Source organism: Conger conger, chromosome 3, assembly GCF_963514075.1.
Source record: "Conger conger chromosome 3, fConCon1.1, whole genome shotgun sequence".
NCBI lineage: Eukaryota > Metazoa > Chordata > Actinopteri > Anguilliformes > Congridae > Conger > Conger conger.
In genome coordinates, this window is record NC_083762.1 from 274,837 (window position 1) to 302,336 (window position 27,500).

Consider the following 27,500-nt stretch of genomic DNA (forward strand, 5'->3'; position numbering starts at 1 on the left):
TGCAATCGCCTCCGTGGGAAGCGAGCCAGGAGGCGGGGAAAACGTCCAGGGGCCTCGGTGAAGTTGAGGAGGTTAGCCCGCTCTCGTTCGCTCTCGGCACCTCCGGGGTTCTTCGGCGCGAGGCAGAGTGTTTTCCTGGTGTCTGCGGCCGTTAGCTCGGGCAGCTACAGTAGGCGGAGCTGCTGGGCATGAGTTCATCAAGTTGGCGTTGTTAAACTCTCGCTCAATCGCCAACAAATCATTCATATTGAATGATCTTTTCATCTCTAAAGACTTGGACGTTCTGCTTCTCACAGAGACATGGCAAAAATCGAGGAATATAACTCTTTCAACGAACTTTTCCGACCAGAGTGTTCTTTCACCTGCGCCCCCAGGACCACGGGTCGAGGTGGGGGTCTAGCCGCGGTGTACAAGAACTGTTTTTCAACTCGGAGGGTGAGCTCTGGCACGTTTTCCTAGTTTGAACTGTTGATGACTAAAGTCGGATGTTCTAACTCGTTTTATTGTATTTTACTTTATCGCCCTCCTGGTGCAAACAGTTCTTCTCTGTCTGATTTCAGTGACTTTTTAGCTTCCATCATTAAATTTGAGAGAGTCTTAAAGCTTGGAGATTTTTATGTGCACGTAAATGACATCACTGACAGATTTGCTGTTAATTTTCTTAATATCACTGAATCGTTTAATTTTACTCAACATGTGTCCGGCCCTACGCACATTAGGGGTAATACGCTGGACCTTTTTTTTCACACTTGGTTTTGACATTGATAGTGTTTGCACTGAGGAGCTGCTTGTGTCAGACCATGATTGTGTCTTTTTTAATTTCTCTTTTAACACCGATTGTTTAACCGGTAAGCGAGTGAAGTGATACATTCTCCACTGCTTTTGACAGTTGCGTAGGTCTAGTGCAGCCTCCGCATGTTAATGTTGACTGTTTGGTCCTCTCTTTTAAGTCGCGTTGCTCCTTCATTTTAGATGAAGTCGCTCCATTGAAAACCAGATCTGTGCCCTCTGTAAGTTGTTTTAGACTTCAATGTCGGAGAATGGAGCGCTTGTGGATTTTCCACCAAGCATCGCATTTACCTTAAATAACTTTTAGCTGAATTTAACAGCATGGTTAAGGACGCAAGGGCCAAGTATTTCGCCAATCTTATCTCCTCTAGTAGCGAAATCCAAAAGTCCTTTTTGACGCAATCAATAACCCTGCACCTCCTGCTGTACCTGCAGTAATTTTCTTTAGTTTTTTGTGGACAAGGTTGCTAGTGTCAGGTCTAGAATCATCCCCTTTTCCTCCCCCCCCTTCCTGTCTGTCCTACCCAACAGTCTATTCTGAGTTGCTTTTCTCTCATCTCCCTGCAAGACCTAACTGATCTAGTGAGCTCTATGAAATCTTCCTCCAGCCCTTTAGACATCTTACCAACGTCTATGCTGAAAGATGTTATTAGTTCAGTAGGTCCGTGTTTCATCAGTAGCTCGAGTTATTGTCCGTGTTTCATCAATAGCTCGAGTTATTGTCCGCGTTTCATCAATAGCTCGCTGGAATCTGGTTCCTCCTATTTTAAACAGGCAGTTGTCCAGCCCAGTGTTCATTTCCTTGACGAATAATTTGACATTTTTTTCACTGACGAAAACGAGACGATAACTAAATAAAAACGAATTGATGATGACAAAAACTATGACGAAATATATTGAAACTTTCGTCAACCATTAAAAACGAGACGAAAATGTTAGGGAGGGACGATTTGGGATGAGATCCAATCAGAACTAAACTCTGCGTGGTATGGAGGTTAATCTAATGCACACTTGAAATTAAATAGTAACGTTCTGATCTACCCGGCAGGAAGTCCACTAGCATACACTTGCTGCATGACCCATCATAAACTGTAGTACAGAAATGTCAACGTTTGGGAGAAAGAGAACAACAGACATACGGATAAATTCTACATTTGATGTCAAGGAAAACAAGAGTATTTGTAAACCATGTGGAGCGACACTCACCGGTAAAAACACAACGAACTTGAAGCGACATTTGCAGACGAGTCATCCCGAAATGCATGCAAAGGTAAGCACACTTACTTTAAATGTTTTTCTTCAAGATAACGCTATTTTATCAGCTAACCGAGCTGGTGTGTTTTCGCTAAACTTGAAATACAATACAAGCTAAAAGAAACCACCGCTGTCCTGTACTGATTAGGGAAGTGAATGGCCCAGAGTTCCTAATCATAGGTCGTGAATCAAAAGATCGATTGACATGCTAAAGATAATGGCCTACGTATAAAGTTTCACTGTCCTGAAATTGAAACAAATACGTAATAAAAAGAAGAATGCATCTTTGAAGAAATGTAGTTTACTTAATGTTAGACATATTACGGGAGACATTAGCAGAAATGTAGTATAGAGACAACTTGGAGCTGTGTGCGCGCGTGTATGAGAGAGGGGAGTGAGAGAAAAATCAGAACTAGATTTTTCCCCTTATTCAACCTCACAGATACAGAAGACCTCCAATGACAAGGATGGGCCACTGAGGGCAAATAAAGCTAGTGCATCCCAGCAGAATATTTCAACAGCTCTTCTGCGTGCTTCAAAGTACAAAAGTGACTCTAAAGAACAACAGACCAAGGAGGAGGCCATGGCAAAATGGATTGGGCGCACAGGATTACCAGTCACAACGATTGAAGATGAGGATTTTTGTTCTAATGATGGAGACAGTAGATAGGAGGCTGACTGTTCCAACGAAAACTAAAATAAGCAATCTGATTGACAAACATTATGAAGATGAAAGACAAAAAAAGAAACTGGCTGCTGCCCGGAGAGTATCTATTGGCATTGACCTGTGGACAAAAAAAGGACTGACAGCTTAATTTCTTGCTATAAGTTCATGCTACTTTTGTGTTGAACAAAATAAACCCAAACACATATTATTGGCCCTTGAACAAGTAGCCCACCCACACACTGCACAGTCAATCAAGACGTGTGGACAAATGTATCCAAGAGTTGGGCATACCAAAGGAGAAGATGCTGACTGTAATAACAGACGATGGGAGTAATATGGTGGCAGCATTTAAACACACCACAGAAGGAGAAGAAACCAGCTCTGGCATTACAGCCAATACAGTTTTTTGTTTTGCACTTCTGCTTGAAAGAAGGAAGAATGTTATATGCAAGTTGTTATAAACAATGCATATATAATTATCTTTTGTGAAAAACCAAGGCTGTATTCTTGTTTCTTTATGAGACTTGGTTTTATATGGATTACATTTCATGATAAATAAAGATATGTTTCATATAATCACAACAGTTACCTGTGTCTGTATTGTACATTCAATCCTTAATACCATTCCATAATAACGGGTTAATAGATGTTTCCTCCAGGAATATACAATGGAAATTCTAGAGAAATGCTTGAATAATGCATTACACTTTAACTAAACCCATTAGATTTTAGTCGACTAACTCTACTGTATATTTAAAAATCTTATGATATTTAGTTGACTAAAACTAGACTAAAACTAAAACAATTCAGATTACTAAAATATGACAAACTAAATGGCATTTTATTCAAAAGACTATGACTAAAACTAAATCAAAATTTGCTGTCAAAATTAACACTGGTCCAGCTGCTCCTTAAAAAACTTAGACCCAAGAACTATAGGCCTATATCAAAGCTGCCTTTTATTTCAAAAATCTTAGAAAAAATAGTTGCCTATCAGCTCACTGATGTTTTAAATCACCACAACATCTTTGACAAATTCCAGTCTGGTTTTCGCCAGAAGCACTCGACAGAAACAGCTCTACTCAGAGTTTCAAATGACATTATAATGTCCTCAGATGCTGGTGACTGCTCTATCCTGCTGGTGCTGGATCTCAGTGCAGCTCAGTGCAAATTCAAAGGTATTTCCTACCATTGCTATGCGGACGACATTCAGTTATATGTTTCTTTTAAACCTGACAGGATTGATAAACTCAATGTACTACATGGCTGCTTGTCTGCCATTAAGGACTGGATGGCCAGTAACTTTCTCCAGTTAAATGCAGACAAAACTGAAGTCCTCTTCATTGCTGCTGATAATATTGTTTCTAATGTTGTAAATTGTATTGGGTCTCTTAAGTCAAATGTGCGCTCGGAATTGAGAAATCTTGTTGTTATCTTTGATCAGGCTATGCATCTTGACAAGCACATTAAGTCTTTGTCCCGTACATGTTTTTTCCACCTTAGAAGCATTACTAAACTCAGGTCTGTTGTATCACACTCTGAGCTGGAAATGATTATACATGCTTTTATCTCATCATGCCTAGACTATTGTAACTCGCTTTTTACCTGCATCAGCAAATCATCTCTGGACCGTCTAAAACTGGTCCAAAATGCTGCTGCCAGGCTGCTGACCAGGTCCAGGAGGTCATGTCATATCACTCCTAGCTTGGTCTTCTTACACTGGCTACCTGTCAAGTTCAGGGTCCAGTTCATGGTTCTTGTGATCACATATAGAGCCCTCCATGGTCAGGCACCTGCTTACCTTCTGGATCTGCTCCACCCATATGTTGCCAGCAGGTCTCTGAGGTCTTACTGATTGTCCCTCGCACTAGGCTCAAAACTAAAGGTGACTGAGCCTTCAAATCAGGCCTGAATTGTAAATTTTTAAAAGCAGCTAAAGGCACATCTCTTCAGACAGGCGTTTGTCTAGCTGTTGTGACTGTATTTCCGTTTATTTCATGTCCGTTTATTTGTGATTTGTTGGTTTTATTGACTGTTCTTTTATGCATTATTATTGTTATTATTTCCTTTTCTTTTTCTTTTTGATCCTGTGAAGCACTTTGTGACTCTGTCTGTGAAAGGTGCTATATGAATAACATTTACTTACCAACCATTCATTTGTAAATCAATTCATTCATGTTGACAACTACATTAATTAATGTGAATTCAGGCACAGGATTTCATACTCGTTTCCAGATAACAAGTGTTTTAGTCACTCTGCGCGGATCGCTCAGATTTCCCAGATTACAGGTGTTTTAGTCACTCTGCGCGGATCGCTCAGGTTTTCCCAGATTGCGGGTGTTTTAGTCACTCTGCGCGGATCACTCAGGTTTTCCCAGATTGCGGGTGTTTTAGTCACTCTGCGCGGATCGCTCTGGTTTTCCCAGATTGCGGGTGTTTTAGTCACTCTGCGCGGATCGCTGGGTTTTCCCAGATTGCGGGTGTTTTAGTCACTCTGCACGGATCGCTCAGGTTTTCCCAGATTGCGGGTGTTTTAGTCACTCTGCGCGGATCGCTCAGGTTTTACCAGATTACAGGTGTTTTAGTCACTCTGCGCGGATCGCTCAGTTTTCCCAGATTGCGGGTGTTTTAGTCACTCTGTGCGGATCGCTCGGTTTTCCCAGATTGCGGGTGTTTTAGTCACTCTGCGCGGATCGCTCTGTTTTACCAGATTGCGGGTGTTTTAGTCACTCTGCGCGGATCGTTCGGGTTTTCCCAGATTGCGGGTGTTTTAGTCACTCTGCGCGGATCGTTCGGGTTTTCCCAGATTGCGGGTGTTTTAGTCACTCTGCGCGGATCGCTCGGGTTTTCCCAGATTGCGGGTGTTTTAGTCACTCTGCCAGGTCGATGGGCTGGGCAGTGTATGTACAGGATCCTCCTGTTCGCTCACAGCTCTGTCCGCAGAGAGACAGGACTGCAGCCCTGAGCCGTCGTAAATCTTACACACTCAGATTTCCCCTCTTTATTCTTGTTATTATTTCCACCGGCAAACGCAAACATGCTGATCCCATGTCTTCGCTTTTATCAGTTTAATTTCATGAATTAATTTTTCTCAGCCAAACAGAGAGCAGACGTGGAGCGCAGACGGCCGTCCCATCCCGCTCGGCCGTGCAGTCGCAGCTGCTGCAGACAGGCTGCAGGGACCAGGCTGGCCACAGGGGGCAGTGGTGAGCTGCAGGGAAAGCCCACATGCTGCAACACAGGGACAGGCTGTGAGGTCACGTGACCAGGCTGCAGCCAGAGAGTACTGACCAATCCCCATCAGCATCGGTGTTTCTGTGTTCACCAATGCCGCCTGAATCTCCCCCACTCTCCATAACGCTAAGGGCACGGTTATTCTCCAGACTACAGCACCCTTCAATGAGCAAGCCTCCAAACAGTTATGCTATATTTTCTTTAATGAACACTTTTAAAAGATAATACATGTGGTAAATTGCTGGTGATTGATTATTTTGCGCTTGGAAGTTGTGACCTGAGGAAATGAACAGTCCCTCTCTGCTGCTTTGGCGAACATCGATCCCAGCTCTCCTCCCACGTTTCTGTGCACAGAGCCCCGGGGTCGGGCTGAAGGAGACGGACAGCAGGATGGAGTTCTGGAAGTTTCCGTGTTAATCAATGTGCATGAAGACAGAGCGAGCACGGAGAAAGCCCCACTCGATACAGGGCGATGGGGCCTTTAGCACTGAGGGGGAAACATCGATATGACCTTTTCCAAAACCCCCACAATTCCTTTCATTAGCTCAACCATTCTGCTCCTCAAAGCCAAGCGTGGATGGGGGGGGGAACACGCCAAGAAGCGTGTGCACCGCGTGTGCCAGTGGACCAATGGGCCAGCCTCGTCCCTCAGAAGCGCAGGCCATGACTTCTGTAAGAGCAGCCTGTGGCGAAGCTTCCAGACTGTTCCATTAGTGACACGCCTGAGAGACGCACCTGCAGAGCGGCACACAGCCACACTGGGCAGAACAGCTGAGGGCGTCTGTGCGCTGGGCAGAACAGCTGAAGGCGTCTGTGCGCTGGGCAGAACAGCTGAAGGCGTGTGTGCGCTGGGCAGAACAGCTGAAGGCGTGTGTGCGCTGGGCAGAACAGCTGAAGGCGTCTGTGCGCTGGGCAGAACAGCTGAAGGCGTGTGTGCGCTGGGCAGAACAGCTGAGGGCGTCTGTGCGCTGGGCAGAACAGCTGAAGGCGTCTGTGCGCTGGGCAGAACAGCTGAAGGCGTGTGTGCGCTGGGCAGAACAGCTGAGGGCGTGTGTGCGCTGGGCAGAACAGCTGAAGGCGTGTGTGCACTGGGCAGAACAGCTGAAGGCGTGTGTGCGCTGGGCAGAACAGCTGAAGGCGTGTGTGCGCTGGGCAGAACAGCTGAAGGCGTGTGTGCGCTGGGCAGAACAGCTGAGGGCGTGTGTGCGCTGGGCAGAACAGCTGAAGGCGTGTGTGCGCTGGGCAGAACAGCTGAAGGCGTGTGTGCGCTGGGCAGAACAGCTGAAGGCGTGTGTGCGCTGGGCAGAACAGCTGAAGGCGTGTGTGCGCTGGGCAGAACAGCTGAGGGCGTGTGTGCGCTGGGCAGAACAGCTGAAGGCGTGTGTGCGCTGGGCAGAACCCTGCGGGGTCCGGTCGCACAGCGAGCAAGCAGCGGCGTTAGGACTGAGGATTTGGACCCTGAACACTCTTACAGCTTAACACTGCTGTATTTAACCCAACCTGAACACTCTTACAGCTTAACACTGCTGTATTTAACCCAACCTGAACACTCTTACAGCTTAACACTGCTGTATTTAACCCAACCTGAACACTCTTACAGCTTAACACTGCTGTATTTAACCCAACCTGAACACTATTACAGCTTTATCACTGCTGTATTTAACCCAACCTGAACACTATTACAGCTTATCACTGCTGTATTTAACCCAACCTGAACACTATTACAGCTTAACACTGCTGTATTTAACCCAACCTGAACACTATTACAGCTTAACACTGCTGTATTTAACCCAACCTGAACAGTCTGTCTCATTGAGATCAAGATCTCCTCTTCAACACAACACAGCAGATATAAATAAATAAATCATCTCAAAAACACATTATCCATAATGTCAAGCACAGACAGAAAACGTCAAGCAAGTCAAATAAAGCATGCACAAGCATCAAAAATAATATAAAAGATACTGTAGATTTTAAATAATTGAATGAAATTAGTTAGGGTTAGGGACTGCTGCAGATTATTCCTGCTCGGATAGACAGACACCCTCCTCCTCCTCCTCACCCTCTTCATCTTCCTCATCTTCCTCTTCCTCCTCCTCTTCCTCCTCACTGACATTAAGAGGGAGGCACTCCCTCCATTTCACCCCTGACATAAACTCTTTTCTTTTTATTCCTTTATCTTGTATTTTTTCCCCCCTCTGGCTGGGGGCCTTTTCACCGCTGAACATGTTGATTGGCTCACATCAGCTCTGCTGCTTTGTTGAGGAGACTTTAGAAGTGTTCGACAAAACAAATATAACTCTTTTAATCATTATTTCCTGAGCTCATTAAAAAACTTCTATGGTACAACGTCACAAAAATTAATACAACTTGACACACTTTTCAGAATATGCAAACACACACACACACACACACACACTTTTAGTGAGCATTCAGCATTGGTATATTTCCAAGTTGCGTTGATTATGATTTATCTCTACTGAACACAAACAGAAATTAGATTATTTTCATCTCCCATCTAAACCTGGGGTGGCAGTGCTTCCCTGTAGCACAGGCTAACAGAACCAGGGCTTCTCTGTAGCACAGGCTAACAGAACCAGGGCTTCTCTGTAGCACAGGCTAACAGAACTAGGGCTTCTCTGTAGCACAGGCTAACAGAACCAGGGCTTCTCTGTAGCACAGGCTAACAGAACCAGGGCTTCTCTGTAGCACAGGCTAACAGAACCAGGGCTTCTCTGTAGCACAGGCTAACAGAACCAGGGCTTCTCTGTAGCACAGGCTAACAGAACCACAGCATTCCACCATTCCTGCTCCTGGCCTCCATTTTGGCTACCTGAGTGTGGTTCTGTTTGGGCCAAAAAGGACTCAGCTCATTGGCTGCGGACAGCTCCAGGTTATAAACTGCATCGTTGCACATCACACAATATATGAGCCATGCCTAAAGACTGCCAATAAAATCAAACATGATTGATTTTTTTGTCAGAGCGTCCGAGCCAAGGAAATTGGTGGAGCTCTGAATATGTCACCACGTGTCTCACACTGAACGTGTGCTGATGACAGGGGCGTGCCCTGATCCAGCTTCAACTGTGCCCTGATCCAGCTACAACTGTGCCCTGATCCAGCTTCAACTGTGCCCTGATCCAGCTTCAACTGTGCCCTGATCCAGCTTCAACTGTGCACTCCCCTCCCGTATGGAACACAGCGCAGGAGCAGGAGGCGCAGGAGGCGCAGGAGGAGCAAGAGGGTGACACTCATCGACAAAGCAAACACAGGAAGCCCTGGCATCTATTGAAGATAAACGCCATGAACAACTGCAATCTGCAACCTGGCAGCGATCCTTTCCTGCCTTTCTAAAATCCTGTGATGCTGGTGCAGGCTTGGTGCTGTTGGGTCCAGATGCAGGCTTGGTGCTGTTGGGTCCAGATGCAGGCTTGGTGCTGTTGGGTCCAGATGCTGGCTTGGTGCTGTTGGGTTCAGATGCAGGCTTGGTGCTGTTGGGTCCAGATGCAGGCTTGGTGCTGTTGGGTCCAGATTCAGGCTTGGTTCTGCTGGGTCCAGATGCAGGCTTGGTGCTGTTGGGTTCAGATGCAGGCTTGGTGCTGTTGGGTCCAGATTCAGGCTTGGTTCTGCTGGGTCCAGATGCAGGCTCGGCTGCTGTTGGGTTCAGATGCAGGCTTGGTGCTGTTGGCTCAGGTGCTTAAGTACTAAGAGAGGGAGTACTTAAGCACCTGAGCCACTGCTACATGGGCCAATCACAGAGCAGAATGCTGCAACATGGGCCAATCACAGGCCAGAACGCTGCTACATGGGCCAATGACAGGGCAGAACACTGCAATGTGAGCCAATTGCAGGCCAGAACACTGCTAGGTGGGCCAATCACAGAGCAGAACACTGCTATGTGAGCCAATTACAGGCCGGAACACTGCTATGTGCACCAATCACAGGCCATAATGCTGGATGAGATGGATTAGAGAAAAGTCAAAATAAGACAAGAGTGGGTCCTACCATTTTACCCTAAACACGCTCTGTTCATACTGTACCTTTCACTCAGACTCTAAAACGGATACGCCTGCTGGAAAAGCCCACACACACAGTGTATCAGGGGATCAGGTAACTGTGTAACACAAGCCAGTCAGAACTGCGCCCCCGGCAGGTGGGAGGATGAATGCAACACAAACAAAGACAGAGCAAAAGGTAAAAAAAAACAGAGTTTCACACCCAGTAACCTTTCTAACCTATCCATCTCAAAACTGAGCCACTGAGCAGCTCAAGCACCGACACATCAAAGCACACGCTGTTCCCTTTCAAGCGAGAGACAAAGAGAAAGATTCAAAAGAGACCAGAGGGAAGGTGAACCGAGAGAGAAGGACAATTCAAAAAGCAGAAATGAGATGAGTTCCCACATGTAATGAGATGAGTTCACATGTAAAAACCACACTCTGTACTAAAAAAATAAAACCACACCATATACCACACTATAGCTCCATAGAATTATGCAGAAACGTTGGACTGAACTGCTAAATCAGTTCATTACATTACATTACCAGGCATTTAGCAGACGCTCTTATCCAGAGCGACGTACAACAAAGTGCAGATCAAACACAAGTACAAGTGTGAAGAGGACCTGAGAGGACAGTACGGTTCCGAGTCCTAGTGTAACCACACAGATATAATCTGAACCCTTGAAGAATACATCAACTTCCAAACTAGCATACCACAGTTGGCAGCTAGAATACCCCGAGTACAACAATACAATAGCTAATACAAAACACAAAAATATCTATTTAACTATATAAGTGCCATTATAGTCTATGGCATATATAAGGCTAATCATGGTGGTGAGTTAGGGAGGGAAAGGTGTAGCCTGAAGAGATGAGTCTTCAGTCTGCGCTTGAAAGAGGTCAGAGACTCTGCCGTTCTGACATCCACCGGGAGGTCATTCCACCATCGTGGGACCAGGACAGACAGCAGTCGTGAGCGAGAAGTGCAGGTGTGGCGAGGGGGAGGTGCTAGACGGCACAGAGTGGCAGAACGGAGGGGTCTTGCTGGTGTATAGGTCTTGATAAATTAATCCAGTACTGATCTGTATTCACAAAGCATCACTCACCACGTAGCTACTTCTTTGTCTGTTAAAATGTAATCTGTGTGATTAATGTGTGACCTGTTCAGGAGTCTGTAAAGGCCTTCTACTGAATGTAGGCAGTGTTATTCTGGATAAAAATGCCTGTTATTGCAGATAAAGTGCATATTGTAGATATTGGAGGGCTTGTATGTTTGTTTTCCATTCCGCATCATTTCCCTCACACAAACACAGTCATGAGTGACACCTGTCAGTCACAGTCTTTTGACACAGAGAACAGAAAAGAAGGGGGAGTGCCGCAGAAGGCAAAAATGAGAAGATGAGAAAAGGATGGGAGGAGAGAAGGAGGAGGAGAGACTGCTGAATCATGTGTAGTGCGTTCAGCCTGTTTCTTCATGGCTCACATTATAATTAGACGGATCAGCTCAGCTCTGACACACCGTTTAATAATACAACTGCCGGTGATTCACAGGAGATAGACAACCCGGCAGGTTCCTCCGCCTGGCACATTATCTCCCAGCAGGCTGAGCAGGTGGGACTGATTCACCACGCCGTGCCAAGCACACGCCCACTTCAACATACTCTCAGGAAGAAGATAAAATCACATATTTAATCCCGTTTAAACACGTGCAGGTAAATGGAGCTGAACTGTAGCCATAAACAAGTCAAGAAGTACCTAAGAATAAAATGGGTAATTAAAAGTCCATGGCTGTGCCAAAAAAAAAGTAATCCTCGGTTCTTGTGAAATGAATAAAACATTATATATATATATATATATATATATATATATATATATATATATATATATATATATATGCTGTATTCAGAAGAGTGTAATGGCATTCTCATTGCTGTAGGGTATATTCAGAGTGTAATGGTGTTGACACTGCTGTAGGGTATATTCAGAGTGTAATGGTGTTGACACTGCTGTAGGGTGTATTCAGAGTGTAAAGGTGTTCACACTGCTGTAGGGTATATTCAGAGTGTAAAGGTGTTCACACTGCTGTATGGTATATTCTGAGTGTAAAGGTGTTCACACTGCTGTAGGGTATATTCTGAGTGTAATGGTGTTCACACTGCTGTAGGGTATATTCTGCAATGGTGTTCACAGCACAATCTTCTGCTCCATCTGGTGAAGCTCTCACACACCACTGTATCTATCAGGAGGCAGAGATAAGCATGACAATTAGCAGCAAAGTGATTACCAGCCTCACAGATGAAAGTCAGACATATTATTGAGGTGTTTAATAGCTGTTGAGTGCTTGACACAAATGATAAAAATCAGTTTTGTTTAGTGTTAGTGCTGTGTAAATTCACAGCAGAGATGTTTCAGGGCTAAATCTAAATCAGTTTTTTTTTTTTAACCATTAATGATCGACACAATTTAAAACTGAGCAAACACACAAAGCAACAAGACAATTTGCTGCTGTCAGGTTCAGACGGAAATACCGACCAGAGGGAACATTTGCTGTCAGACACAAAATATGCAAAATACACAAAATGCACAAAATACAATGTAAATAGTTTGCTTCTCAAATATCAAAAACCCTGCAGCCCTTAATAAACAGTGCACAGAGCCTATGGAATTATTTGTCCATCCCATCACACCCACCCAAAGTTTTACTCCATTTTACAAGACCACCTGCACATATACACTGCAAACACAGAGATCACACTAGATTCCCTGTCACTCACACACCAGACCTCCTGTCACTCACACCAGATCCCTGTCACTCACACACCAGATCTCCTGTCACTCACACACCAGACCTCCTGTCACTCACACACCAGACCTCCTGTCACTCACACACCAGATCTCCTGTCACTCACACACCAGATCCCCTGTCACTCACACACCAGATCTCCTGTCACTCACACACCAGATCTTCTGATCACACACACCAGACCTCCTGTCACTCACACACCAGACCTCCTGTCACTCACACACCAGACCTCCTGTCACTCACACACCAGACCTCCTGTCACTCACACCAGATCCCCTGTCACTCACACACCAGATCTCCTAATCACACACACCAGATCCCCTGTCACTCACACACCAGATCTCCTAATCACACACACCAGATCCCCTGTCACTCACACACCAGATCTCCTGATCACACACACCAGACCTCCTGTCACTCACACACCGGATCTCCTGTCACTCACCAGATCTTCTGATCACAAACACCAGATTTCCTGAATACTCACACACCAGATCTCCTGGTCACACACCAGATCCCCTGTCATGGAGTCACAACCCGCCTGTGCTCCAGCAGGAGAATACAGACAAGAGGCCCTGTCTGGAGCAACGTGAGTGTGTGTACAGCCCAGTGTGGACACAGTGAGTGTTTCTCTCCTCCACCTCTCCTTCACGGTTTCTCTCACTCTCTCTCTCCGGGCTCCAGCGGTCCTACCTGTCTCCTCGTCGGACTTGTCGTTGTCTGAGTCGGTGAGGGTGAGGGCGGAGTTCTCTCGGCTGGAGAGCCCGGAGCTGTGGGGGGACTTGACCTCGTGACCCCCCCAGAGTGTGGCGGTGTGATCGGGGCACAGCGCCCCCTCAGGGTGGGAGTCCGCGGTGGAGGCAGGGCTGAGGGCGTAGCCGCGGGGCAGCTGGCCCAGAGGGGCCGGCTCACACACACCCAGCTCTGCCAGAGAGAAGTTACCTGTGTACACAACACACACACATTACCTCCTACAGAACACACACACACGACCTCTTATACACCACACATGCACACACACTACCTCTCACAGAACACACACACACATTACCTCCTACAGAACACACACACACGACCTCTTATACACCACACATGCACACACACTACCTCTCACAGAACACACACACACATTACCTCCTACAGAACACACACACACATTAAGTCTAACAGAAGCTGTCTATGAGCCGTCTATGAGCTGCATATGAGCTGCCTATGAGGGGTAGTGTCAGACTCAGCCACTAGGGGCAGGACGCTCCCCTGCAGGGCTTTCCCACAGACAGCGGAGACGCCCTGTATGCTGCCCTCCAAAATAAATATAGAAAATCATCCAAATTAAAGCATATCAAAGGGAATCAATAAACACAACAGAGGCCCAATTAAATCTAAACGGAAGAAAAGGCAATTAAGGAAAGAGGCCTGCATAACCAATTTATATCCCAGACTAATTAACACTGCGTCAGGACACAATCGCTCACAATCACAAAAAAGGAGAGGGGGTCCAACTAATTACAGTGCCATTACAGGAGAGGGGGTCCGACTAATTAGCAAACTGGGGCGGAAATTTGATTCAACATGTTAAAGATTCAGTGAATGCTGTGCAGAGTTAATACTGATTCATCTGTTTATAAACATGATCCAAATACAAAATGGTGTGTATGACCTCCACTCAGAGAGCCAAGAGCACAGATTCACAGACTGTCTACAGGAACACATGCTGCAATACAGCCTCTGACCACAGACCAACACACAGACACATCTCCAACTACAGACCAACACACAGACACATCTCCAACTACAGACCAACACACATCTCCAACTACAGACCAACACACACACATCTCCATCTACAGACCAACACACAGACACATCTCCATCTACAGACCAACACACAGACACATCTTCAACTACAGACCAACACACATCTCCAACTACAGACCAACACACAGACACATCTCCAACTAGAGACTAACACACACACATCTTCAACTACAGACCAACACACACACATCTCCAACTACAGACCAACACAGACACATCTCCAACTACAGACCAACACAGACACATCTCCAACTAGAGACTAACACACACACATCTTCAACTACAGACCAACACACACACATCTCCAACTACAGACCAACACACACATCTCCAAGTACAGACCAACACACACACACACACATCTCCAAGTACAGACCAACACACACATATCCAACTACAGACCAACACACATCTCCAACTACAGACCAACACACAGACACATCTCCAACTACAGACCAACACACAGACACATCTTCAACGACAGACCAACACACACACATCTCCAAGTACAGACCAACACACATCTCCAACTACAGACCAACACACACACATCCCCAACTACAGACCAACACACATCTCCAACTACAGACCAACACACAGACACATCTCCAACTACAGACCAACACACAGACACATCTCCAACTACAGACCAACACACACACATCTCCAAGTACAGACCAACACACACACACACACACACACATCTCCAACTACAGATCAACACACATCTCCAACTACAGACCAACACACAGACACATCTCCAACTACAGACCAACACAGACACATCTTCAACTACAGACCAACACACACACATCTCCAAGTACAGACCAACACACACACATCTCCAACTACAGACCAACACACACACATCACCAAGTACAGACCAACACACACACATCTCCAACTACAGACCAACACACACACATCTCCAACTACAGACCAACACACATCTCCAACTACAGACCAACACACAGACACATCTCCAACTACAAACCAACACACAGACACATCTCCAACTACAGACTAACACACAGACACATCTTCAACTACAGACCAACACACACACATCTCCAAGTACAGACCAACACACACACACACACACATCTCCAACTACAGACCAACACACACACATCTCCAACTACAGACCAGCACACAGACACATCTCCAACTACAGACCAACACACAGACACATCTCCAACTACAGACCAACACACACACATCTCCAAGTACAGACCAACACACACACACATCTCCAGTAACACAGCTCTGTAGCTGTTAGCGGCGCAGTAACACAGCTCTGTAGCTGTTAGCGGTGCAGTAGCACAGCTCTGTAGCTGTTAGCGGCGCAGTAACACAGCTCTGTAGCTGTTAGCGGCGCAGTAACACAGCTCTGTAGCTGTTAGTGGCGCAGTAACACAGCTCTGTAGCTGTTAGCGGTGCAGTAGCACAGCTCTGTAGCTGTTAGCAGTGCAGTAACACAGCTCTGTAGCTGTTAGCAGTGCAGTAGCACAGCTCTGTAGCTGTTAGCAGTGCAGTAACACAGCTCTGTAGCTGTTAGCGGTGCAGTAGCACAGCTCTGTAGCTGTTAGCAGTGCAGTAACACAGCTCTGTAGCTGTTAGCGGTGCAGTAGCACAGCTCTGTAGCTGTTAGCAGGTGACACCAGCAGACATATTAAGGAGACTAAACAGTGATGACTTTTCAAATTGTTTGAAATCCTGATCATGTAACACTGAGAGACTTTTGCTTTCAGCTCCACGAGGCTGTGAGTCTTAACGTGTGACAGCGTGAGTTACCCTGAACAGCAGGGTGGAAAAACCTGTCGCACATCTGTCAGATCTCACACACTCACATAGACATACACAAGCACCCACCTACACACACACACACACACACACACGCACACAGACGCATACATGCGTACACACACACAGACATACACAAGCACACACCTACACACACACACATACACACACACACACACACACTCACACAGACATACACAAGCACACACGTGCACACACACACACGCATACATCTACACACAAACACACATGCACACATGCACACACGCATACATGCGTACACCTACACACACGCACACACTCACACAGACATACACATGCACACACCTACACACATGCATACACGTGTACACCTACACATACACACACACACACACACATGCATACACCTACAGACACACAAACACACCCGTACACATGCGCGCGCGCACACACACACACACACACACACACACACACACACACACACACACACACACACACACACACCAGGTTAATGTACTTCTGCCACAGATGGTCTCTCCAGGGTTTATAAAAAAAATCTATCACAGTTTAAAGAGAAAGGGTGGAAAATTATATTTTCTGTGAACAGGGTGGTTATAATGAATGTAAGTGTAAATAAATGAAGTGTATTATTCTGCTAAAATCAATTCTTTCTCCCTCTAATGCAAAAGAGACCAAACTGGGGTTCCCACTGAAAGGAGGAGGATGAGCCTTCACTGAAAACACTTCATTAATGAAATCAAAATAATGAGGACGCTTCAAAAATGGACAAAACAAGGATCACGAAAAACACAGTCATCATCTCATACAGTCACAATTAAAGAGGAAGTTAAATCAAATATTCATGAAAGTAATGATTTGATTTCCTGAATTTTGACTATGGCTCTGTACACTGCTGCCCTGACCACTGCTCCACACTGCTGCTCTGACCACTGCTCCACACTGCTGCTCTGACCACTGCTCCACACTGCTGCTCTGACCACTGCTCCACACTGCTGCTCTGACCACTGCTCCACACTGCTGCTCTGACCACTGCTCCACACTGCTGCTCTGACCACTGCTCCACACTGCTGCTCTGACCACTGCTCCACACTGCTGCTCTGATCACTGCTACACACTGCTGCTCCACACTGCTGCTCTGACCACTGCTCCACACTGCTGCTCTGACCACTGCTCCACACTGCTGCTCTGACCACTGCTGCTCTGACCACTGCTCCACACTGCTGCTCTGACCACTGCTCCACACTGCTGCTCTGACCACTGCTCCACACTGCTGCTCTGACCACTGCTCCACACTGCTGCCCTGACCACTGCTCCACACTGCTGCTCTGACCACTGCTCCACACTGCTGCTCTGACCACTGCTCCACACTGCTGCTCTGACCACTGCTCCACACTGCTGCTCTGACCACTGCTCCACACTGCTGCTCTGACCACTGCCCCACACTGCTGCTCTGACCACTGCTCCACACTGCTGTTCTACCCACTGCTCCACACTGCTCCACACTGCTGCTCTGACCACTGCTCCACACTGCTGCTGCTCTGACCACTGCTCCACACTGCTGCTCTGACCACTGCTCCACACTGCTGCTCTGACCACTGCTCCACACTGCTGCTCCACACTGCTGCTCTGACCACTGCTCCACACTGCTGCTCTGACCACTGCTCCACACTGCTGCTCTGACCACTGCTCCACACTGCTGCTCTGACCACTGCTCCACACTGCTGCTCCACACTGCTGCTCTGACCACTGCTCCACACTGCTGCTCTGACCACTGCTCCACACTGCTGCTCTGACCACTGCTCCACACTGCTGCTCCACACTGCTGCTCTGACCACTGCTCCACACTGCTGCTCTGACCACTGCTCCACACTGCTGCTCTGACCACTGCTCCACACTGCTGCTGCTCTGACCACTGCTCCACACTGCTGCTCCACACTGCTGCCCCACACTGCTCCACAGCCCACAGCCTTGCATGGTGAGTTATGGCGCCCGTTTCCCACAGTCCTCCCTGGGCGAGGGTGTATAAATATGGGCCCCGTCCCAGCGGAGGTTGGGGAACAAACACTCCCCGCTGACGGCAGCCGGAGCGGCGTGCAGCCTTGTTTATCCCACCAAGAGCAGGAAAAACCTCAAAATCCGTCTTCATCTGATTAATGTTTTACTGCAGCAGAACCAGCCTCTGTGTTATTCAAACTCCACTACAGCTGTGCCACACTACCAAACTATCTCATCCTCCCCTCCGTTCTTCGTCTATCCACTGAACTGGGCTCTTCCAAGACCTTACTAATCAAAGCCAGAGTTCAACACGCCCGCACAGCGAGCATGCTCTGAGCAGATAGTGTGTGAAAGAGGGCTTACAGAGGTGTGCAGGACACACACACACACGTGCAGACAGGCCACACACATACCTACCCATAAAGGACACACACACTTTTTTAGTTTCCTGCGGGTAGAGTTGGGGTTAGAGTCACGGGTTAGGGGTCAGGGGTCAGGGGTCAGGGGTCAGGGGTAATGGAAGGATTAGCATTCACTCAGGCCACTGAAGCGGTGGGGGGTAAAACAGCGCACTGGTGGGAGCAGTACAGTGAGGACAGGGCAGGATCAGACAGACACAGGGCAGGATCAGACAGACACAGGGCAGGATCAGACAGACACAGGGCAGGATCAGACAGACACAGGGCAGGATCAGACAGACACAGGGCAGGATCAGACAGACACAGGGCAGGATCAGACAGACACAGAGCAGGATCAGACAGACACAGAGCAGGATCAGACAGACACAGAGCAGGATCAGACAGACACAGAGCAGGATCAGACAGACACAGGGCAGGATCAGACAGACACAGGGCAGGATCAGACAGACACAGAGCAGGATCAGACAGACACAGAGCAGGATCAGACAGACACAGGGCAGGATCAGACAGACACAGAGCAGGATCAGACAGACACAGGGCAGGATCAGACAGACACAGAGCAGGATCAGACAGACACAGAGCAGGATCAGACAGACACAGGGCAGGATCAGACAGACACAGGGCAGGATCAGACAGACACAGAGCAGGATCAGACAGACACAGAGCAGGATCAGACAGACACAGGGCAGGATCAGACAGACACAGAGCAGGATCAGACAGACACAGAGCAGGATCAGACAGACACAGGGCAGGATCAGACAGACACAGAGCAGGATCAGACAGACACAGAGCAGGATCAGACAGACACAGGGCAGGATCAGACAGACACAGGGCAGGATCAGACAGACACAGAGCAGGATCAGACAGACACAGAGCAGGATCAGACAGACACAGGGCAGGATCAGACAGACACAGAGCAGGATCAGACAGACACAGAGCAGGATCAGACAGACACAGGGCAGGATCAGACAGACACAGAGCAGGATCAGACAGACACAGAGCAGGATCAGACAGACACAGGGCAGGATCAGACAGACACAGTGCACAGAGTCCCTGAGGTGCCGTGTTTCTATCTACTCTATAAGAGTAATTACCTCCCGAAATCTCACAGAGAGGTTTGGACCAAGCTCCATTTTCTGAAGACTGAACCTCTACATCCCCGTGTGAAACACACAGAGAGAGCTCCATAAAAGCATCAAAGAACAGGCATATATTTGATTGCAGCTTTGTGGAGTTCCAGCTTGAGAGAGATTGCGTTTCATGTTAAATGCACCTTTTGTAAATCACTCAGGCTAAAGGCGTCTCTGAAATGGCGAATGTGTGGGTGTTAAATGGAGTCTCTGTCTGAGAGCAAGCAGGGTCAGGAGCTGCATCCTGCCGGCGTGTCAGGGATTCCAAGCTCAATAATTCCATGGATATGACAGTGATCCATGAAGCTTTAATGGGCCTTTCAGCTCACAGAAAATAATCAGCCTGCCGACAGGCTTCAGGCCTACATGGGTCTGTCCTGGTGAATTACACAGACCGATTTCATTAACTCTTCCCTCTCAGATGAGATATGAAATATGGGAATGAGGTTTTCACTTAATTTATGAATCCCACCAATAAGGTGTGTATGTAATGAGTGCATGTACAGGTATGTGTGGTCTCCTGTACCTCACCACCTGCCACCTGAGAACACATCACCTCCGTAGGGAATGGGTTTTGGGACCGTGACCGTAACACACATCTAAATACATGCCTAATGATGATGTGACCGTCATATTCCCAACAAACCAGAATTCCACCTCAACACCATTACAGAACCTCTGCAGGTGACACAAATGAGGACCGTTTAGATCAGCCCTCTCCTGAAATCAGAAACACCACTGGCAATCAATTAAACCATCCATCCTCAAAACCCTACTCAGAAAATCAGCCAGTCAATCTCCCCATTCTCTCTGAGATTTCAGGGAATAAGAATAAAACCTATAAATCGCATTTAAGCATTTAAGGGAAAAAGGAAACAATAGAGGAGTCTATTATTAATAAAAGGCTCATAATAAACCACTAAAATTTGTTTTACTATTAGTTACATTTGTGGTTGATATTTATGCGAATTTTTAAAGTTCTATTGTACTCTAGCTGGCCTCATTTTTGCATTGTAATAAGAACTCAAGCATTTAAATTTCACAAGTGTTGCATAGACATCGCAGGAAGTATTGTTGCAGTGCATTATGGGAGCTCCAGACAGAGGGAGGACAGACTGAAGAAGGAAAAGAGGAAAAACTGAAGAGCATGACTACGGATATACATCCATTCTGCAAACATTCATCACGAGGAATAAACCTGTTTAGATCTCTGCTGGGCAGGCATGACATACAGACTAAAGTGCAGTGAGTGTGTGTATCTTTGCCTGTAGACAGTAAACTATACACACTGTGCACATTCCCATAAGCCACTGCATGTGGGGGGATTGAGCCGAAGCAGATAATGTACACCTCATCTCATACCTGAGCCACGCCCATCCCGGTGCCTGCCGGACAGCTCATTACCCTAAATCCACACATCCCAAGCCCATCTTAAAACATCCAGGGCTCTTCAGTTACTCTTCCACACCTCCTACCACCTCTTCCTCCTCCAAGCTCCACCAATCAGGAGAGGCGAGAAAAGGAAGTGAAGATGGGTAAATAGATCAACAGAAGGTGCTGCTCAGTTACAGATGCGGCAAGGTCGATCATTTATACGTCACACTTCTACTTCTGCAAAGGATGTGCTTGTGTTACCTTGCTGAAAGGAAAGTTTTAGAGGCTCCTAACTTCTACATCTAGCTCCTAAGGAACATCTAACAGGTTTAACTCTTTACAGGCTACGCTACCGTGCTAACCCCTAACACTGTATAGGCTACGCTAAGCTGCTAACCCCTAACACTTTACAGGCTATGCTACTGTGCTAACCTCTAACACTGTACAGGCTACACTACCGTGCTAACCCCAACACTGTACAGGCTACGCTACTCTGCTAACCCCTAACACTGTACAGGCTACGCTACTGTGCTAACCTCTAACACTGTACAGGCTACGCTATCCTGCTAACCCCTAACACTGTACAGGCTACACTACTGTGCTAACCTCTAACACTGTACAGGCTACGCTATCGTGCTAACCCCTAACACTGTACAGGCTACGCTATCCTGCTAACTCCTAACACTGTACAGGCTACGCTACCGTGCTAATCCCTAATACTGTACAGGCTATGCTAAGCTGCTAACCCCTAACACTGTACAGGCTACGCTACCGTGCTAACCCCTAATACTGTACAGGCTACGCTACCCTGCTAGCCCCAACACTGTACAGGCTACGCTACCGTGCTAACCCCTAACACTGTACAGGCTACGCTACCGTGCTAATCCCTAATACTGTACAGGCTATGCTAAGCTGCTAGCCCCTAACACTGTACAGGCTACGGTACCGTGCTAACCCCTAATACTGTACAGGCTACGCTACCCTGCTAACCCCAACACTGTACAGGCTACGCTACCGTGCTAACCCCTAACACTGTACAGGCTACGCTACCCTGCTAACCCCAACACTGTACAGGCTACGCTACCGTGCTAACCCCTAACACTGTACAGGCTACGCTACCCTGCTAACCCCTAACACTGTACAGGCTACGCTACCGTGCTAACCCCTAACACTGTACAGGCTACGCTACCCTGCTAACCCCTAACACTGTACAGGCTACGCTACCCTGCTAACCCCTAACACTGTACAGGCTACGCTACCGTGCTAACCCCTAATACTGTACAGGCTACGCTACCCTGCTAACCCCTAACACTGTACAGGCTACGCTACCGTGCTAACCCCTAACACTGTACAGGCTACGCTACCGTGCTAACCCCTAACACTGTACAGGCTACGCTACCCTGCTAACCCCTAACACTGTACAGGCTACGCTACCCTGCTAACCCCAACACTGTACAGGCTACGCTACCGTGCTAACCCCTAACACTGTACAGGCTACGCTACCCTGCTAACCCCAACACTGTACAGGCTACGCTACCGTGCTAACCCCTAACACTGTACAGGCTACGCTACCCTGCTAACCCCTAACACTGTACAGGCTACGCTACCGTGCTAACCCCTAACACTGTACAGGCTACGCTACCGTGCTAACCCCTAACACTGTACAGGCTACGCTACCGTGCTAACCCCTAACACTGTACAGGCTACGCTACCCTGCTAACCCCAACACTGTACAGGCTACGCTACCGTGCTAACCCCTAACACTGTACAGGCTACGCTACCGTGCTAACCCCTAACACTGTACAGGCTACGCTACCCTGCTAACTCCTAACACTGTACAGGCTACGCTACCCTGCTAACCCCTAACACTGTACAGGCTACGCTAAGCTGCTAGCTCCCTCTTCATGTATAAATCCTCTTAGTGGGTTTCTGCATTCATGCTGCCTCTTGCATTATCCTTTCGCAGGAACTTCTACATTTGACCTGAGATGCGATAAGTAGGATTGATGATAACATTTAAAGGCACATACATCTATAGAAAACAAATATTATTTCCAATTTAGAGGTGTCAAGTGGCGTGGGTCTTTGCCAGACCTCTGCGATTTATTCAGCCTTTATTTTGGAACAATAAGGTTTTTATTAGAAAATCGATGCAGAGCTGAGACAGCTCATAGGGGCATTGTGATGAATAATGTCATTATGCAAGGACACAAACTCACAATGACACAACACAAACTACTGCCTAAATCTGCAATAAAACTTAGATCCAGTGATGCCACAGACACACACACACACACACACACACACGGGCAAGCATTCACACCCACACACACAAACATACACACACACGCACAAGCATTCACAAACGCGCATACACATGCTCTCACACTCACATTCACACACACACATACACGCGCATGCGTACGTGCATGCATTCACACACACGTACATAAATAAATGTGAAAATGGTAAATGGACTGAATTTATATAACGCTGTTATCCAAAACGCTTTACGACTGCCAGACGACCGCTCTTACCTCCTGAGCTAATGTCACGAAGACAGACATACACACCCAGAGACACACACAGACACACACACACACACACACACACACACACACACAGACACACACACACACACACACACACACACACCCCCAGAGACACACACAGACACACACACACACACACACACACACACACACACACAGACACACACACACAGACACACAGACACAGACACACACACACACAGACACACACTCACACTCACACTCACACTCACACTCACACTCACACTCACACACACATACACACACACACACACAGACACACACACACACACACACACACAGACACACACACACACAGACACACTCACACACACACACACACTGCAGGGAGGTAGAAGCAGGTGGTACCTGACAGAGAGAATAAAACGGTCAGATAAAGTCATTCAAATGAAAACAAAAATAAAGGTTATGAGTTTGAGCTGGAGCATTAAGCTCTTTTACAGCTCCATTCATTCCTGCAATAATATTATCATCTATCGCTACGCACACTTACTGCATCCTCTCCTCTTACGCTACCTGCTCTCCCTCACTGCGGAAATAAATCAGCCAGGACATTAACGGTTATTAATTTGAAGAAGAAATCAGAGTTATTGTTAGAAGGCAAGATGGGGGGAGGAGGTGGGGGGAGAAGGTCGGGGGGGAGGTGGGGGTGGGGGGGTACAGCTGGAGGATGTTACAGTGAGAGGATGCAGAAGCAAACAGGACATAAAGGCCTGCTGGCTCATTTCTTTTCCCGCGGTGAAGGGGATTGTGGGTATTATGGGGGTGTCAGTTTTGAAATGACACAGCTGGTGCTCCATCTCCATGGAGGACCATAAACTCTGATCAGGCCCCCATCCTTCTGTCCCTCTCTCTCCTAGACAAACACCTCAATCCCCCACAGCCCCACTCAATCCCCCCACAGCCCCACTCAATCCCCCCACAGCCCCACTCAATCCCCCCACAGCCCCACAGCCCCACTCCCCCTGCTCCACCTGCCACAACCTCCCCCTGCTCCACCTGCCACAACCTCCCCCTGCTCCACCTGCCACAACCTCCCCCTGCTCCACCTGCCACAACCTCCCCCTGCTCCACCCGCCACAACCTCCCCCAGCTCCACCCGCCACAGCCTCCCCCTGCTCCACCCACCACAACCTCTCCACCCGCCACAACCTCCCCCTGCTCCACCCGCCACAACCTCTCCACCCGCCACAACCTCCCCCTGCTCCACCCACCACAACCTCTCCACCCGCCACAACCTCCCCCAGCTCCACCCGCCACAGCCTCCCCCTGCTCCACCCGCCACAACCTCTCCACCCGCCACAACCTCCCCCTGCTCCACCTGCCACAACCTCCCCCTGCTCCACCTGCCACAACCTCCCCCTGCTCCACCCGCCACAACCTCCCCCAGCTCCACCCGCCACAGCCTCCCCCTGCTCCACCCGCCACAACCTCTCCACCCGCCACAACCTCCCCCTGCTCCACCTGCCACAACCTCCCCCTGCTCCACCTGCCACAACCTCCCCCTGCTCCACCCGCCACAACCTCCCCCGCGTAAGCCACCATTTCAGAGAGAAGGAGCCTGCAGCACTTTCATTATCACCTGAGTGAGGCTGGGAGACGAGACTCACACATTAACACTGACCTGCAGGAGATACGCACCTGAGAAACATAATGACAGGAAATGAGTGTGTGAAGACGTGTTTTCTCTGAACAAACTGATTTCATGAAGATGTATTCAGAGGGGGGGCAGGTGTGAGAGAGGAGGTCCCAGATCTCAGCCTGGTCCGATGTGATCTATGGCGACATTGTGCCATGGTGCTCTTTGTCAGGGCATTATTATTCAGCATGTCTGATGTTCTCTAAAATCCATCCATCCATCCATTATCTGAACCCGCTTATCCTGATCAGGGTTGCAGGGGGGCTGGAGCCTATCCCAGCATACATTGGGCGAAAGGCAGGAATACACCCTGGACAGGTCGCCAGTCTATCGCAGGGCACACACACTATTCACTCACACACTCATACCTATAGGCAATTTAGACTCTCCAATCAGCCTAACCTGCATGTCTTTGGACTGTGGGAGGAAGCCGAAGTACCCGGAGGAAACCCACGCAAACACGGGGAGAACATGCAAACTCCGCACAGAGAGGCCCCGGCCGACGGGGATTCAAACCCAGGACCTCCTTGCTGTGAGGCGGCAGTGCTACCCACTGCACCATCTGTGCCGCCATTCTCTAAAATATATTAATATATTTCTATGGTGGCGTAACGGTTAGCACTGCCTTCCAACCCGGCCAGATCCTCTCTGTGTGGAGTTAGCATGTTCTCCTGGTGTTCGCGTGTGTTTACTCTGGGTACTCCAGCTTCCTCCACACTGAAACACATCAGGTTAGACACGCTCCTGCCATTGCCCTGTTGATCAGAACTTTATCGTGTGTTGGGAAGCAGAGATCAATATGACAGAGTCCTGCTCTATTTCAGAAACCAGACCAACCTCGTTCTGCTCACTGGATCGATTCAGATCCCAGCTTTTTAAAGACGTCCCTCCACGTTCAGGGAAACCTGTGGGAGGTAATGATTGGACACGTCTCCCGGTCTAAAGTCAGGGCCAGCTTCATTAGAGCCAGCGCTGCTAATCGCCGGGACTTCAGGAATCATCACACATCGATCTCACAGCGGCACATCTAATCCAGTTAGACAGCCTGTCGAAACTCAGGAGCCAATCAGAAGCCTGGTCACAAACCCTAGAGACCCCGCCCCCCTGTCAGTCTCTGTCTGAATCTTTAACAGGACAGAGACACACTGTAAGCACAGACACACACTGTATGCACAGAGACACATTGTACGCACAGACACACACTGTATGCACAGAGACACACTGTAAGCACAGACACACTGTATGCACAGACACACACTGTATGCACAGAGACACACTGTAAGCACAGACACACTGTATGCACAGACACACACTGTATGCACAGAGACACACTGTATGCACAGACACACACTGTATGCACAGAGACACATTGTACGCACAGACACACACTATGCACAGAGACACATTGTATGCACAGACACACTGTATGCACAGAGACACACTGTAAGCACAGACACACTGTATGCACAGACACACTGTATGCACAGACACACACTGTATGCACAGAGACACATTGTATGCACAGAGACACACTGTAAGCACAGACACACTGTATGCACAGACACACACTGTATGCACAGAGACACATTGTATGCACAGACACACACTGTATGCACAGAGACACACTGTAAGCACAGACACACACTGTATGCACAGAGACACACTGTATGCACAGACACACTGTATGCACAGACACACACTGTAAGCACAGACACACTATGCACAGACACACACTGTATGCACAGAGACACACTGTAAGCACAGACACACTATGCACAGACACACACTGTATGCACAGAGACACACTGTAAGCACAGACACACTGTATGCACAGACACACACTGTATGCACAGAGACACACTGTAAGCACAGACACACTGTATGCACAGACACACACTGTATGCACAGAGACACATTGTATGCACAGACACACACTGTATGCACAGAGACACACTGTAAGCACAGACACACTGTATGCACAGAGACACATTGTAT

General features: G+C 47.9%; 1 protein-coding gene across 1 annotated transcript in view; it reads right to left on the bottom strand.

Annotated features, from left to right (window-relative positions):
• LOC133123897 (teneurin-2-like) overlaps positions 1–27,500 on the bottom strand; it is a 171,703-nt gene that overhangs the window by 140,631 nt on the left and 3,572 nt on the right. The window contains exon 2 of the mRNA XM_061234602.1: positions 13,442–13,690. Within this exon, the coding sequence (XP_061090586.1) occupies positions 13,442–13,690 (249 nt within the window). The remainder of the gene's footprint in view (positions 1–13,441; positions 13,691–27,500) is intronic.